This window comes from Antedon bifida, chromosome 4 (genome assembly GCF_963402885.1).
Source record: "Antedon bifida chromosome 4, ecAntBifi1.1, whole genome shotgun sequence".
In the NCBI taxonomy this organism is placed as follows: Eukaryota; Metazoa; Echinodermata; class Crinoidea; order Comatulida; family Antedonidae; genus Antedon; species Antedon bifida.
In genome coordinates, this window is record NC_136229.1 from 24453594 (window position 1) to 24470730 (window position 17137).

At 34.4% G+C, this 17137-nt stretch overlaps 2 protein-coding genes across 34 annotated transcripts in view; both read left to right on the forward strand.

The window, feature by feature from the left end:
* LOC144839274 (uncharacterized) overlaps positions 1-12358 on the forward strand; it is a 44440-nt gene extending 32082 nt beyond the window's left edge. The window contains exons 20-36 of the mRNA XM_078694589.1: positions 198-360; positions 869-1822; positions 2093-2251; positions 2658-2914; positions 3201-3357; positions 3676-3870; positions 4386-4627; positions 4989-5118; positions 5387-5545; positions 7684-8223; positions 8731-8996; positions 9096-9264; positions 9373-10146; positions 10786-10827; positions 11103-11135; positions 11657-12256; positions 12300-12358. Of these exons, the coding sequence (XP_078550715.1) occupies positions 198-360; positions 869-1822; positions 2093-2251; positions 2658-2914; positions 3201-3357; positions 3676-3870; positions 4386-4627; positions 4989-5118; positions 5387-5545; positions 7684-8223; positions 8731-8996; positions 9096-9264; positions 9373-10146; positions 10786-10827; positions 11103-11135; positions 11657-12256; positions 12300-12358 (4899 nt within the window). The remainder of the gene's footprint in view (positions 1-197; positions 361-868; positions 1823-2092; positions 2252-2657; positions 2915-3200; positions 3358-3675; positions 3871-4385; positions 4628-4988; positions 5119-5386; positions 5546-7683; positions 8224-8730; positions 8997-9095; positions 9265-9372; positions 10147-10785; positions 10828-11102; positions 11136-11656; positions 12257-12299) is intronic.
* An 832-nt stretch (positions 12359-13190) lies between these two features.
* The window catches only part of LOC144840669 (uncharacterized), a 35040-nt gene continuing 31093 nt past the window's right edge, over positions 13191-17137 (forward strand). For all 33 annotated transcript variants that reach the window (XM_078696576.1, XM_078696583.1, XM_078696582.1 and 30 more), the window contains exons 1-6: positions 13191-13243; positions 13670-13923; positions 14146-14305; positions 14793-15058; positions 15693-15855; positions 16359-16546. In XM_078696576.1, coding sequence (XP_078552702.1) covers positions 13237-13243; positions 13670-13923; positions 14146-14305; positions 14793-15058; positions 15693-15855; positions 16359-16546 — 1038 coding nt within the window. In that variant the 5' untranslated portion in view covers positions 13191-13236. The remainder of the gene's footprint in view (positions 13244-13669; positions 13924-14145; positions 14306-14792; positions 15059-15692; positions 15856-16358; positions 16547-17137) is intronic.

Here is a 17137-nt window from a genome sequence, read left to right on the forward strand (position 1 = left end):
AAATTGAATGAATGAATAAATAAGTAAGTTAACCCTGTTACATTTTTATCATAAACAAATATTCCTCATTCAAAACAATCTTTCAAATCATGAAAATATTTCATTGAATTGAGCAAAGGTAAGATGTAAAAACGTTTTTTTTTAAAGATTTTTTTTGTTGATATTTTCAATAAATCTATATACATTTTTTTTATTAGGTGTTCGAAATAGAGGCACCAGAAGTGCTAACTACACAAGTACAAACTAGTTTGGCGTCACCACTTATGAATGTGAAGATAATTAAATTCAAAGTTACTGCAAATTATGGACCAAACAGCTTTCCACCTCCAATTTTGGTAGAACCATTAGGTTGTATTGAAGGTTTGTGTTCTGATTTTACTACAGTGTTTTATTTTCTCTTTTTAAGCCAGTAGCCAGGGGAGAGTGGGGTGTGGTTCGAAAGTTCAAACAAACGCTTTTTATTCTGAGGTTCCCTTTTCAAACTTTAAATCAGCAGTGAAAGTAAGATAAACTGACTAAAGTAAATGCTAAGCTAGCCTAGCTCATGATGTGCAAAAACAAACCTCCTGTAAAATTCCTGACTATAGAATTGCTGATCTGGTTAAATAATGTCTGGTTAATAAACTACTAAATGAAACTGGTTTTGGACTCTTTTAATGATAATAATTTTCTAATACAGTTGTGTTTTTTTTCTTTTTTATTTTCTCTTACCCTTCATTCTTGATCTTACATTCTTCCGACATTTTAAACAGTAAGTTTTGTTCTTATTCTTATAGATCAGACTATTTTAATTTTAATAGAAAATAGGTTGATAAAAATATATAAAATGTTTGGGTGTTGATAGAAATTTCTGTTTACTTGTTTCCAGAAATTGCTTCAACAACATTGCGTACAACAATACATATTTCATCAACAACTTTAACACCCGCCCCATCTACAACTGCTGAACCTCCATCTACAACTGCTGGACCTCCATCAACAACTGCTGGACCTCCATCAACAACTGCTGGACCTCCATCAACAACTGCTGGTCCTCCATCAACAACTGCTGGACCTCCATCAACAACTGCTGGACCTCCATCAACAACTGCTGGACCTCCATCAACAACTGCTGGACCTCCATCAACAACTGCTGGACCTCCATCAACAACTGCTGGTCCTCCATCAACAACTGCTGGACCTCCATCTACAACTGCTGAACCTCCATCAACAACTGCTGGACCTCCATCAACAACTGCTGGACCTCCATCAACAACTGCTGGACCTCCATCAACAACTGCTGGACCTCCATCAACAACTGCTGGTCCTCCATCAACAACTGCTGGACCTCCATCAACAACTGCTGGACCTCCATCAACAACTGCTGGACCTCCATCAACAACTGCTGGACCTCCATCAACAACTGCTGGTCCTCCATCAACAACTGCTGGACCTCCATCTACAACTGCTGGACCTCCATCTACAACTGCTGAACCTCCATCAACAACTGCTGGACCTCCATCAACAACTGCTGGACCTCCATCAACAACTGCTGGTCCTCCATCAACAACTGCTGGACCTCCATCTACAACTGCTGGACCTCCATCAACAACTGCTGGTCCTCCATCAACAACTGCTGGTCCTCCATCAACAACTGCTGGTCCTCCATCAACAACTGCTGGTCCTCCATCAACAACTGCTGGTCCTCCATCAACAACTGCTGGACCTCCATCAACAACTGCTACACCTCCACCTCATGTATCAACAACCACAACAGAGGTAACAACAACACCTTTCAGTACTGAAGAGTTTACTACAACAGAAGTTACTACAACAGAAAGTGGTAGGTTGTTATCATTATATTAAGTCAATTTGTACTCAGCACTTCTTAATACTAGGTAGTTTGATTTGATTTGATTTGAATTTATTATGAAAATCATCAAAAAAATACATACAAAGTGATAACATAAATTACTGACATTACAAATAATACATTTATAAAAGATTTTCCAGGAAAGACCAAAAGCTTGTTAGCTTATTTCCATTAGGTTGATCTATAATACTAATAAGTAGTCTTGTTTAATTGTATTATTGTTATTATTATTTTGAGTAGAAGGAATGTCTACTACAACCACCACCTCAACGGCAAGTTCAACAACCACACCAACATCTACAACAATGTCAACGACAGAATCTGTAGTTACAACAATAGCTACAACTGAAGCAACCACAACTGTTCGAACTACCAGTGTTGAGACTACCACAGAACAAAGTATGTATGTTGTTTATTTTCTGAGGACCTACCTGTGATAAAACTAACATTATTGTTTATTCATTACTGGTTTGTCATCTCAAGCTCATTCTCATAGCAACTTCTGCAATTGATCATGAGCTTCTTTTAGAGTTAATGTCATATGGCCGGGCAGTTAAGGTAGGGGTGCCGTTTACTGTACCTAAAAAGCCAACAATATTTGCATGGGTTTGAGATCAACTCTCTCCTAGTTCTGGTGGTGTAAAAAGTCTTCTCAAATAAGGACTATAAACTGTGGGTCCAGTGTACACAGTTATAACCCATGTGCACTACAGGAACCCAGTTCATAATTTGAGACAAGTAGGTTACGTTACTTACACACAGATTTATTATTGTTGCTGAGTTTTGTTTTTGTTTTTTTTTTCAGTTGTGTGTCGCAAGGATCTTGGAATGGATGAAGGACTTCAAGTGACAATAGTGCACAAAACCAATGTAATTGGAACCACTTGGACAGTTGATACATCAAATATAGTCAGTGACTACATTGTAGTATATTTCAATCGACCAACTAAATTGACAGCCATTGGTGTTTGGCAAAGTCCTGAAGGAGATACTATAAGCCAAGTCAATTTAAAACTTGAAAAGAAAATACATGGAATGACTGGTTTTGTTACAATGACTGAAGTAAGTATAAACTGTATTAAACACATCTACATTTATCTTTGTCGTGTAATTGGTGGATTTCAATGGAAAAGTTTTTACTTTCATACATATTTTAGTATGTTGTATTTTCCTTTATTTTATGTCTGTAGGCTTAGCTGTAGGTAAACTACTGCAGACTTAACTGTTTGATGTAAATGTTCCAGGTCAAAAGACAGTCATTCTGAAAGTTATGGATCCCATGTTTTATGTATAGCTTTGCTATTGCTGCTAGAAATATATCATTACTCAAAACAATTTTTTTTTTCAGAATGAGCTTGTTACTGGGGATCGTTTAACTACTGAATATATTGAAATACCAGATGACCAAGATGATTACATTTCTGAGTTGAAGATTACTGCTTTGGAATGTGTAGCCAGCTCAAACGTCCTGCTTGATCTCACTTTCCTAGGATGTTTTGAAGAAAGTAAGTAACAAATTTAAACTCTGTTAACATGTTTGAGTTACATGTTTAAAGCACATGTGCTTATTTTGTATCCCATTCCATTATCATACTTATTGTATTTGTATGTTTTATTTTGATCTTGGAATAAAAACTTGATAATGGCACAAATTAAACAGGCCTAAACAGGTTGTGCCTTTCATATCTCTACACCTTTTTGTTTTGAGAACATTATTTATATCTCTATATATTTAACTACATTTTAAAAGTTAATGAAATAAACAGCATGAAAAGCTGTATTAATGAATAGCTTCTGAATTTGTATTATTCAAAAATTGACAGCTACATCATATGGTCCACCAACTCCAGTTACAACTACAGTTGCAACTACTGTTATATCTGAAGTGACCACAGTACCAGTGACACCAACTGAACCAACCACCCAAGAAACTACTCAAATTATACATTCAACTGAAGAAAGCACAACTGCTATTGTGTCCACCATTGAAACCATGACAACAATAAGCACAACACCAGGTAGAGTAGTCAAAACTTTAATTGATTGTTTTAAATTATTCTACTGCAGTTAATGCAGTAAGAACGTTTTTTACAACATTGTATAATTTTATTTTGTTCAATGAAGAAGTTTTTGAGTTTGTTACTGCTACATTATCATATAATGTAACTGTATAACTAAAAAAGTCTTGCTAATTAATTGCATAAACAGGTTCAAGGATAAACTAAATGTAGTTACTGCAGTAACTGCAGTAAAGTAATTTTCAGTTGCCTGGCGATTGTTGATATGTAATATATTATAATATATAAGATAAATTACTGAAAAATGGAATTATATGAATTTGTTATTTCAAAAACTTTCGTAATTTATGCATTCGCTAACTGAGGGCATAATTTATTGTCATTGTTTGTATGGCGAAAATTATCATTTTCTGCAAATTTGTAGGCCTTTATTTTAAATAACTGACAATTTTCTAGGCAGAGTAATTGCAAATTTTGTAGACATTTATAAAAATGTTATTTATCTTTTTCTTTAGGTGAATGTTTTGAAGAGTTGACCGAGTTGACTGATGTGCAAATGTTTGGAGCTGCACAAATCACTGATGGGCTGTGGTTGGTAACAGAATCTAGCAGGTCATTGACCGTCAGATTCCCATCGCCTGTTACACTAACAGCCATCAGAATCAATGATTTACAATTCAGCATGAATTTGATGGTGTCTGTGCAGTATGCAAATGAGGATGTTAATGGGAATCCTTCATTGTCAGTTGTCGATCCAGTATGCATTTTTATTTATATCTTATCATTTATAAATATTTCATATTCCATCCAAAAACTTTATTTCTAATTTTTATTTTGTGGTATGTATGTATTAGTCTGCATTACATAAAAGAATTCTAATTTTCATTGATTCATTATATTCGACAATGCATCATATTCATATATACAGATTATCAGTGAATGAAATATTTAAAAAAATATTTATTTTCCTGAAAAACTGTAATGTACTTTTAAAAAAGCAAAGAGAGTGCAGCAGAGACCTGTAGATCTTGGAGCATGGCACAGATGATAGGCTGACATGAAAGATCACTTGATTTGATTTTGTATTCATTATAATAGCCAATTGATTCTTTTTCAAGATTTCTGTTGAACCAAATTCGGATATTGCTTTCCCTGGATTGAGTCAGCCGATTTTACAATTGAGACTGATGGTGGATCCACCCGTAACATCAAGAGTACGCCCTGTAGTGTATGGTTGTTTGGAGTCAGGTAGAACCTTCTATAAGAATCTTTGGTTTAACATTTTATACTTTTTAAAGTTGTTTTAAGGATCATTCTCTTCCACCTATTGCAACTTTGTCTTTGTCCATTTAAAATGACCGACACTCAACTCTAATTTCATGCAAAGACCGCCCACTTCCTCCACTCTAACTACCCATATAAGTAGGTGTGATTTTTAAAGCAAAATGTGGTGTTTTTGATAGAAGCTGAAAAGGTATATCAGCATGAATTTTAAATAAAAGAATTTTTCTCACAGTTTCAACAACAACTATGGTAACAGAGACTACAACAACAACAACACCAACCGAAACAACCGAACCTGTAACTACCGTTCAGTCTACCACAACCACTGAAATCACAACGTCGGCAACAAGCACCACCACTCATACCGTTACCGAAACTGAAACAACGATAGGTAAATTAAATTCATTTTGCAAAATTCATTTTTTAGGTGTGATGGTGGAATAATACTAATGGTAATTTTTCTAGTTAAAGTTTGTTTTGTTTTTTTATTTGTATGTTTTGTTATATGGATTTACTATCCGAAATAAAAGTAAATTAATGAATGAATAAATATGTTGTTTGAAGGTTTGCATGTAGAAACCAATTTGTTGATATAAAGTTTGTGATACACCACGTATTTTTTTCTGAAATACTAAATTAATGTTTAAGCTATGACAGTAAGCATAAATGCATTATTTAAACTTATCTTATTTACTTATAGCACCACCAGAAACAACAGAATTTCTGACTACAACAGCAGGCCCAACAAGTAATCATAAAACAATTTAATATTTTCATACCTTTTCTGCACTAGAAAGTCTTAATATTACAAGGTTTTAGTTTCTCTAACAATGTATATTCAATAAACTGATATTCTCTTTCTTTGTACTTTCACCAAACAAGATTCTATTTTAGAAATATTTCAATTTGGGTTCTTCACTTGAATTTTCAGCTGTTATCAGAAGGTTAATTATCTAAATGATATCTACTTATAACTTCGGTATATCTATTTGAATTTCAGCATCTTTTTTGGAATTTAGTATTCTTATGTAATGGTAATGTCAAGTAAAGGAACTGCTTGAGATAAGCACTTCAAAACTTAATATCTGATTCAGACAGTTACAGTTTAATTACATAAGAAATAATTGTAATGAACATTTTTTTTGTGTTTCATTTATAGTGGCACCAACAACAACAGAATTCCAGACATCTTCAACAGTCACAGAACCAACAAGTAATCATAACGACAATATATTTCAATACTTTTAATATTCTTGTTTTTAACCATTCAGAATGTACAATAATTGTTTTTTATCTTTCATTTTCCTTTTTAGATATTTTAACTTCTTTATGAAAATATATTAGGCCTATATACTGTAAAAAAAACTTTTATTTATTTTATTACACTGTATTCTAAAATGTTTTATTAACAGCAATTTCAGAATCGACAACTGCAGAAAGTACAACAGAAAGTGTATTACCTCTTAGTCCAACAGAAGGGACTACATTAATATTTAGTACAACAGAAGGGTCAACTACAGAACCCATTAGTACAACTGAAGAAACAACTACAGAACCCATTAGTACAACTGAAGAAACAACTACAGAACCCATTAGTACAACTGAAGAAACAACTACAGAACCCATTAGTACAACTGAAGAAACAACTACAGAACCCATTAGTACAACAGAAGGGACAACTACAGAAACCATTAGTACAACTGAAGAAACAACTACAGAACCCATTAGTACAACTGAAGAAACAACTACAGAACCCATTAGTACAACAGAAGAAACAACTACAGAACCCATTAGTACAACTGAAGAAACAACTACAGAACCCATTAGTACAACAGAAGGGACAACTACAGAACCCATTAGTTAGTGAAAACAAATATTTTTGAGGATTTCAAAGTTTTTTCTTTCATCTCATTATTTTCGCTTTATTTGTCTAAACTATTGGTACTTTGATCCAGAGTACCCTGATAATTCTAATCTTTTTTTCTCTAAATTTTGTTTTCTAACCATTCATTCTTTTTTATTCAGTCTTTAATGAAAATAACCTTTGCCGTAACTATTAAACCTTATAAACCTACCAGACTTTTATATTGAACAAATTTAACTTTTGTTTCTGGACAGCTGAGATGGGAACTATATTTGTATCAGTTATTTCTATGAAGATTTATTTATTTTTTAATTATTCCAATTCTAATGAAGATGCAAATATATAATGTTCTACTGTACTTGTGACACTGAGAAGGTATATTATCACTAAAACTATAATTCCACATTATTTTTGTTAATCATGTATTTTACTATTTTTAGTATCAACTATTTACTTGTTTTACGTAATATTTGATTACGTTTGTCATTGAGAATACTAAAGATAAGAAAGATAATTGTATAATATTATTTCAAAATATTTGTTAACCTTTTATGTTGGGTTTAATTTTTACATGTTTTAACTTATTACAGTACACCTAATACACAGATTAGACAATTCAACAGCCTTTTGTTTGATTTAAAATGTTTAAAATTTATATTCAACAGGAGAATCAACAACTCCTATGCCAGAATCAACAACTCTAGCACCAACACCAGAGCCGACAACGCCAGAGTCAACAACTCCAGAGTCAACAACTCCAGAACCGACAACAACAGAGTCGACAACGCCAGAGCCGACAACGCCAGAGTCAACAACTCCAGAGCCGACAACGCCAGAGTCAACAACTCCAGAGCCGACAACGCCAGAGTCAACAACACCAGAACCAACCACCACAACGCCAGAACCAACAACCACAACGCCAGAACCAACAACCACAACGCCAGAACCAACCACCACAACACCAGAACCAACCACCACAACACCAGAACCAACAACCACAACACCAGAACCAACAACCACAACACCAGAACCAACAACCACAACACCAGAACCAACAACCACGACAATAACAACCACAACACTTACTACAACTACTCCAACAGAAACGACTACAACAGAGACTACAACAACAGAAGTGGTTACAACTACAACTGTTACCACCACCACAGAAACCACAACCACTGAACAACCAACTACCACTCCTGGTGAGTTTTACTTTATACTTATAAAAATTATATAATGTAAACATTTGGGAGTATATAAATATATAATTTGATAACATCTAAATTTACCCTCTGGTAATATACTAGAAAATAATTTATAAATGGTGAAGATGAGGAAATCTATGAGAATGAAAAAAAAAGCTACCCCAACCAAGATTTGAATTTTTGAATCTTCTGCTTTATATATGGTTCATTTGTTTTATTAAATAAATGTTTACGTTGAATTGAATATATGCAGACATTCTACTACCACTGGGGCTTTCATGGAATGTTTCTAATTTGATTGGATAGTGACACTCAACATAGAACAGTATTTCTTGGATATAGCCACACGGAACAGAGATAATAATATATATATTCAAATGGCAAATTACTGAAAAAATGACAATGCTGTGGGTATCAGTGGCTGATATAAATCACTCCTGTCTTGTGGATATGTCCCATTGCTTGTGCAACTTAACTATCCATACTTTGTTAATAATCTTTCAGAACATTGTGATCTAAACCTGGGAATGGAAGAAGGACTTGAAATTACATACAGATTGAGCCCAGGCCAGGATTTGCCACCAAATACACCATGGTTCCCATCATTATCTGAAGATCGTGAATCACTCACTATTGTATTTGATCATGAAACCCGTATAAACAAGATTACATTTCAAGAAATGGAGGGTGAAGTTGATGAAATTACTTGCGAAGTTGCTTTCTTTGATGAAACAACACAAACCTTTGAGTTTATATCCAATGGAGATGAGGTATATTATTAGTTAATAATAATAATATTATTTTTATTATATATTGCACATGATTTTAATATATATTTATGCTTATACAATTTCATTTCTCGTTTTCAGAATGAGAGGTTTGTAATTGAAAAGATGGAGGAAGGAGATGATTTCAGAAGTATCTACTTAGATGAAGAATTTCCACCAACCAGACAGTTTCAGATTCATCTGTTGACTCTATCTGGTAGCGCTTCAGATCCAAGCTTCAATATAATATTACATGGATGTTATTTGGAAGGTGTGTTTTTCTCTAAGTAACTAATACACATTTTCTTCTAGAGTTACTGTAACTGTATTTTTTTACTGCAATTTTTTTTTAAATGGTTTTAAATTTTATAATTTTCAGAATACACTACTGTAGAGACTACCACAACAATAACTACTACAACAATACCAACAACCACCACACCAGAACCAACTACAACCACACCAGAACCAACTACAACCACACCAGAACCAACTACAACCACACCAGAACCAACTACAACCACACCAGAACCAACAACCACCACACCAGAACCAACTACAACCACACCAGAACCAACTACAACCACACCAGAACCAACTACAACCACACCAGAACCAACTACAACCACACCAGAGCCAACTACAACCACAGTAACAACTACACCAGAGCCAACTACAACTCCACAGCCATCAACCACTCCAGAGCCATCAACCACTCCAGAGCCATCAACCACTCCAGAGCCATCAACTGCACCAGAGTCAACAACCGCACCAGAGCCAACAACCGCACCAGAGTCAACAACCGCACCAGAGTCAACAACCGCACCAGAGTCAACAACCGCACCAGAGTCAACAACCGCGCCAGAGTCAACAACCGCGCCAGAGCCAACAACGGCACCAGAGTCAACAACCGCGCCAGAGTCAACAACCGCACCAGAGTCAACAACCGTGCCAGAGTCAACAACTGCGCCAGAGCCAACAACGGCACCAGAGTCAACAACCGCACCAGAGTCAACAACCGCACCAGAGTCAACAACCGCACCAGAGTCAACAATTGTGACAGTAAGAACTACAGAAAGGATAACAACTCCACGTCAAACCACAGAAGTTGTTACTTCAAGTACGACAACACCTGAAGGAACCACAGAGCATCGTGAGTTTATATTCACCTATATTTCACAAAGTGCTGGTATTTATCAATAGTTTTGCCTAAGTAAAGATAATTAAGAAGTGCTTATTTGTCAATTCATCTTCATCATCTAAGGTTTATGAAAACAAATACATATAAATAATGAGGTTATTTTAAAAACTGACTAAAGCAAAATTACTGACTTTTTTAATTACGATTGTTTTGAATGATTAAATATAAATTTTTTTAATATAATTAAAAAAATATATGATTATTTGACAGAAAAAAAATTGTGCCACATGATACACACTTATTACAACACATTTCTAGAATTAGAAATTAGAATTAATTGACTGCTAGGATCTACAATTTAGTAAGCACGTTGATACAATATTTGCAGTATTTTATCGCTTCCTGATATTAATTTGGGTTTTTCATATCTGGGGAGCATTAATTTGATTATACATCATGTTATGTTATCACCTTGAATAAAAATGGTATTTAACTACCTTAAAATATCCTTGCATTTCTAATTTTCAAATATTATGTGCAGGTACAGTATTCTGCAGTTTCATTTGGTTGCATGCGAAAGCTAGGTTCAAGTTTGCCATTGTTGTATTTTCAATCAATCTTAATTCATTCTCTTTTTCATTTTTCTTACAGCTACTGTGTCGGTCGTAGTAACAACAGGACCTTCTACAACAGGTCAGTCAGTTTAAAGATTTGAAAAAAGGGATAGGGTGCAGGGAAAGGGCACAAAACATAATAAGGTTGAACTAAATACCACTACCCAACAAACAAACTGCTACTTCAGAGCTTACGTTAGACTCCTTCCTAATATCTCTTAAGTTAATGTGCTGCACAATGAATGTGATGTGATGATACATGCTAGCGAACAATCATTTTATAGACGCAATTACTGTCTGAAAAAATAAAAAATCAATTGTCACGAATATTAATAGCATTATATTTGTTTTCAGAAACTGTCACGCAAACTATCACCAGAAATACAGGTTTGATTTTTATTAATAACAGTTCAAATTTAATAAAATTTATGTTATTGATATTTGTTTCGTCAACAGTTTAAACTAGATTTTCCTACGGTGTTTGGTTATAGATATTTAAATATAAAATTCATTGTAGATATAATTTATAGTTTGTTCTTTTTATATTACTCCTTATTAGAACTTCTATTAAGAATACTAACACCTGAATGGGGATTGATCGTATTGATAAAATATATATATTTTTTTCCTATTAAGGCGAAACTTTCCAAAGTGTTCCCTTAATAGCAGTGCCCCAAAAGAAGATTACAATGTATTTCATAATAATGTACAGAACTCCTGAATCCTTATACTTGCTTACTGTATAATACAGTACTTGATTTGTACAGTAATTATGGAAACCCCTTGAATGTATAATTGAAAAGCCATTGTAGTAGGTTTATTAGAAGAAATGTTAATTTTCAAAGCAAACTTTATTTGGACAAAAAATGTGATGTGCCCTTCTTTTACATGATTGTACACCACCTTAGGTTCCACAACAGAAGCTCCCTCAGTTTCAACAACAGGAGAGCCCTCAGGTTCAACAACAGGAGAGCCCTCTGGTTCAACAACAGGAGAGCCCTCTGGTTCAACAACAGGAGAGCCCTCGGGTTCAACAACAGGAGAGCCCTCAGGTTCAACAACAGGAGAGCCCTCTGGTTCAACAACAGGAGAGCCCTCTGGTTCAACAACAGGAGAGCCCTCTGGTTCAACAACAGGAGAGCCCTCAGGTTCAACAACAGGAGAGCCCTCAGGTTCAACAACAGGAGAGCCCTCTGGTTCAACTACAGGAGAGCCATCTGGTTCAACAACAGGAGAACCCTCTGGTTCAACAACAGGAGAGCCCTCTAGTTCAACAACAGGAGAACCTTCTGGTTCAACAACAGGCGAGCCTTCTGGTTCAACAACAGGAGAGCCCTCTGGTTCAACAACAGGAGAGCCCTCAGGTTCAACAACAGGAGAGCCCTCTAGTTCAACAACAGGAGAGCCTTCAGGTTCAACAACAGGAGAGCCCTCAGGTTCAACAACTGGAGAGCCCTCTGGATCAACAACAGAAGCTCCCTCAGTTTCGACAACAGAAGCACCTTCAGGTTTTGTTTTACAATTTAACTTTTCTCTTCTTTTGTTTATCAGATAATAAATTACTGTTACTGGTGCTTACTTCTGCTATAGAAGCTGTTCATAGCAACTAAACCTTAAATTTTCTCACACATATAAAACACAAAATTAGATCAAATCAAAGCAATGAAGAAGAAAACTGAAACTGGAGTGGGCTGGACTGTGGATAAATTGACACTCTAAACTGACTAACCACTGATATACAGAGAACTTAAAATAATGTTTTTACTTTTTTCTTACTGATCCTTTTATACATCTGATTTCTATTGCTTGGCCATTAATAACTTTCCATTTTGATAACTTACTACATGGACCTATAAATAGATTAATTTATAGGTCCATGCTTACTATAACCTTATTTATGCACTACAAACTCAATGTATTCAAGTCAATACAACAACAATTTATTTTAAATGGGTTAATTTTGTCTGTACCACTTATATACCATTTTTGTTTCCCTTTGAATGCATTGAATGATAGTGTACATATTTTGTATGGATTTTCTCTTAAACTCATAATTACTCCTTATGCTTCTTTTTCTATTCATCTTTATAAAAATGATCTATCTTATTTTGCTTTTTGAAATTTTAGATTTAGACTGTACTTTTACATGTTTCCAATTAGTTTATTTTTTCTTTGTAAACAATCCTTTTTTGTTTGTAATCGTGAAATCTTAAAAATTATTTTAAAAAATAAAATAATGGAATAGAGACATTAAATAAACGTATTTACCATGCAGTAGAACTAATATTTAATGTCATTCAGACACTGACTAAATTGTTTTGGTTTGATTATTAAAGATCTCTACTAATTTGCAATTATAAAACAAGTCTTACAGGCATATTCAAGTGTTAAAAATGAAAACAAAAATCTATTCATTTTAATTAATTTTTTTTTTCCAGAATCAACAACACCTACAGTCACTCATATTCCATCTACTACGTTTACAACTATGCCAGGTATAGAAACTATTCAGTCTCTATTGAATTTAATAATGAGAACAGAATGTGTTTTCTACATTAATACACATGGGAATTTTCTCGTTTTTATCATTTTACATTGTAGTTTCGACCTCCTTGTTTATTACTTACAATTTGAAAAATATAGTGCTATTAACAAGAAAATGTGTTTGTGTTTAGCTCTGTCTACACTATAAAACTAGTTTGACAAAAAAGTGTGATGTGCCCAAATATGGTAGTGATATGCTTAATGGCATCAGCATGTCCATATGTGGGCACATCACATTTTGTTGTCACATTGAAAGTGTAGACAGAGCTTTTGAGAAAAAGAAATAACTCATGAGGGTTTTAGGTTGCATCTGAAAATGGTCTTTGTTTACATTAGTACTGTGTAGATTTTCATAAAAAATGTTCATTTTTTCACAGATTGTGCAAACCCACTACAAGCATTGGAAAACTTCAGATTAGTAAATGGTGATGAGGCAATTCCAAGTACGTTGTTGGGTAATGAACATCCCTGGATGGGTAGCCCTGACGGCTCCCCAGTTATTGTCATCGGGTGGAGTACACCAGTTTATATTTCATCGATTATTGTTCAAGGTTCAGGACCAAATATTCCTACATCATTTGACTTAGAAATGGAAATAGATGGTAGTGACGAGTTCCAGCGATTGAATCAGGTACTTCAGGCATTTATATGAACAATTGATGGATTAAATTTAGTGATCATGTCAAAATCATTCCTGAAATCAAATAGATGCAGTTTATGTTTTAGTAAAAATTGTGACCAATGATCTTGGACCATGTTGGCGGGGGTGGGGGTTCTGGGAACTGGATGTTACATGATGTTTGCATCAGAAGTAAGACTAATGATGTGGTTTTGAATTTTTTTACTTTGAAAGAATTTTGAAATACCTATGGATAATGGAGATAATCTGGAATCCTTTACACTTGAGCTTGCCAGTCGTAATATTGCTGTTACACGTATGCGGTTAATAATTACCTCCTGGGCCTTGGGATACAGTCCTTCCATCAGATTTGACTTTTATGGTTGTGAAAAAGGTAAGGTAGCTTCGTTTTTTAATTTACTCAATTCAATTTTTGGTGTGTAGAAATACAGCCTATTCAAATTTAAACAATCACAAAACCGAAATTCTTCAAAACTTAGGCACCACAAAAATTCTCATGAAAATTCAGAATACTGAAGGATGCACTCACCCTACCCTCACCCGTAGCCTGGGTGTTCGAGAATTCAAACAACCCCCACCCCTTTTTTTCTGAAGTGCCCTTTTCAAACTAGAGATGGCAGTGAAAGTATGGTAAATAGGCCTAGCCTTAACTCCTGACAATTTTGGTCCCTTTTGTGGAAAAAAAAACCTTCCTGTAAAAATACATTATTCCTATTACCTATATATTTTATTTGTATTTTATTTTAATGCCTACAATTTCAAACAAGGCAATGTGTGTTTGACTTAATAATAAATAAAATAATAAGTGATAATAAATGAAATGAAAGTAGTAATATGCATTTTAAATGTTTGTTTGACAGTAATAACAACTACAGCAGCTCCAACCACCACAACAATACCAACGACAACTATCCCATCAACCACCTTACAATGTCATGGTGAAAAAGTTTACAAGGAGTGTTCCTGTGAGACAACATGTGATCATAGATACAGGCAGATTGAAGTAGAATGTTCAAGTGAGGTGTGCACCTCTGGCTGTTTCTGTGCTGACGGTTATGTATGGTTTGAAAATGAGTGCATTCGGGACTACCATTGTCCTTGTTTCTATAATGGACACTTTATCAATGTAAGTGGTTTTTATTTAAAAGATTAGCTCGGAGTTTAAAATTTATGTTATTTATTATAAATAAGATAACATTTTACTAATTAAAGGGTAACCAAGGCTGTAGCTAAAAGAAAAAAACTGACAAGGCCAAATAAAAATGTTGGAAAAATTGTTTACCAAAAAAGTACTGTAATAAAAATACCAGTATTTGAACCATTTTAGCAATATTTTTACCGTAGAGAGATTGTAAAATTAATACAATTTCATTTTTATTGCAATTAATTGATTGATTAAACCTTCAAAGTTGCAATATTATATTTTCAAAACATTATGGACTGCAGCTCTTTAGAAACGCAGATCTACTGTATACGTAGAGGATCACAATAGCATTTTTTTATAGCGTTATGAATTCTGTAGCAACACTTTAAAAAAAAGTTTCACAATGCTCATTCTGCATCATCGCTGTCATAATATATTTGTGGTTATTATCAATGCTGTTGCCAAAATTTATTTTTCATAAATTTTAAACCCTTTCAGCTTGTAATAAATATACATCAAATTAAATCACTGCTCAAATAAGTAAGAATCATCAAATAAATACCACATAGATATTTCAGAAAAGGGTTTTATTATTGCTGTGTATTGTTTATTGTAGTATGGTGATAGTATCCGAGTAACCGACTGTGGATTTGTAACATGTTTACCAAACTGTGTACCACTCTCTGAGCAAGTACCCATTAAAGAATGCCATGTGGATAACTGTGAAGAAGGCTATCAGGTGGTTGAGCCTGTGAATGAATGCTGTCACTGTGCACCAGGTAGTGTATAAAACAGAGCTGTAATACATAGAAAGCTTGGTCAACTGGCTTGCAGGTGCCATCTTGTTTCCAAACCACACCATTAACAAATTAATTTGTTCAGAATTACCCCATGGGGAATAATTGTTTTGTTATTATATTCTAGGAGGGCGCATGTTGCATGCTCAAATATATGCCCTGCAACCCTAAAGTACTTTACTGTATTTCACTAAATGTTTAGTTTCTAGCATTACGGCCAATTTACACAAGACAAGCTGAAACGTTATTTCTTATGACTGATTACACAAAATGCGGAGCAGGTCGGTGGTTGGAGCAAAAACTTACTCAGGATAGATACAGATTCTACATGGGACAAGTTTTTGCTTTTCCGCTTACCGTTACTGCCTGTCTGTGTAAATTGGCCTTTACTGCGATTCACTTGTGAAAATTGCCCTATTAATATTCTCATGCTCTCTGTGCTGGTGTAGGCAATATCTAAAACACAAGACTTAATTCTTTGATAGTGTGCCAAGGTGGACAGATTTATGATGAGGTATGTGCGTGTCAAAGAACATGTTCCAACAAGATGCCTGCCTGCTTATATGATGAACAAGATTGTTCTCCAGGATGTGTTTGTCCAGAAGACCGTTTCTGGGATGGTATAAGCTGTATTGAGACCTGCCCTTGTGAACATCCAGAAGGAGTTGTACTTGTAAGATATTATGCAATTAATGAATGTTTATGACTGCAATGGTGTATATTTTCATGAGGTGAAATTTCAACTTTCATTGAATGGAAATATTTTGTTCCATTGCATAGATATACTGTAGAAACATCCATTGTTTTTTTTTTATTAGATTGGAGGATACATTGCATAATAACAAGAATGAACACACATAATACAAATTTGCATATAACCAAAAAGGCACTTGTGATGTCACATGGATTCAATGGAGTATTTATTGAATCATGTGACCACATTCCTCCAAACAAATGAAAAGGATATACTTAGGTGTTATACTGTATAATAGATACTTTCCTGTTGATCACTATGCTTGTTTAAACATTCCCACCACAGGTTTTCACTGAATTAGTTTAATTTATTGTACGAAAGGGGAGGGGTGTGGAACCATGGTTCTTGTCAGCACCTTTCAACATTTTGGTGCTTATTGAATCACAGTGTATATCACATAAACTCAAGGTTGGAATACAGTAGGAAATCTATCGAAACCTAGACCAACATTTACTTTTACCTTACAGAGAAATAAAAATAATTTTACCATCTTGCTATTTATTTAAAAAA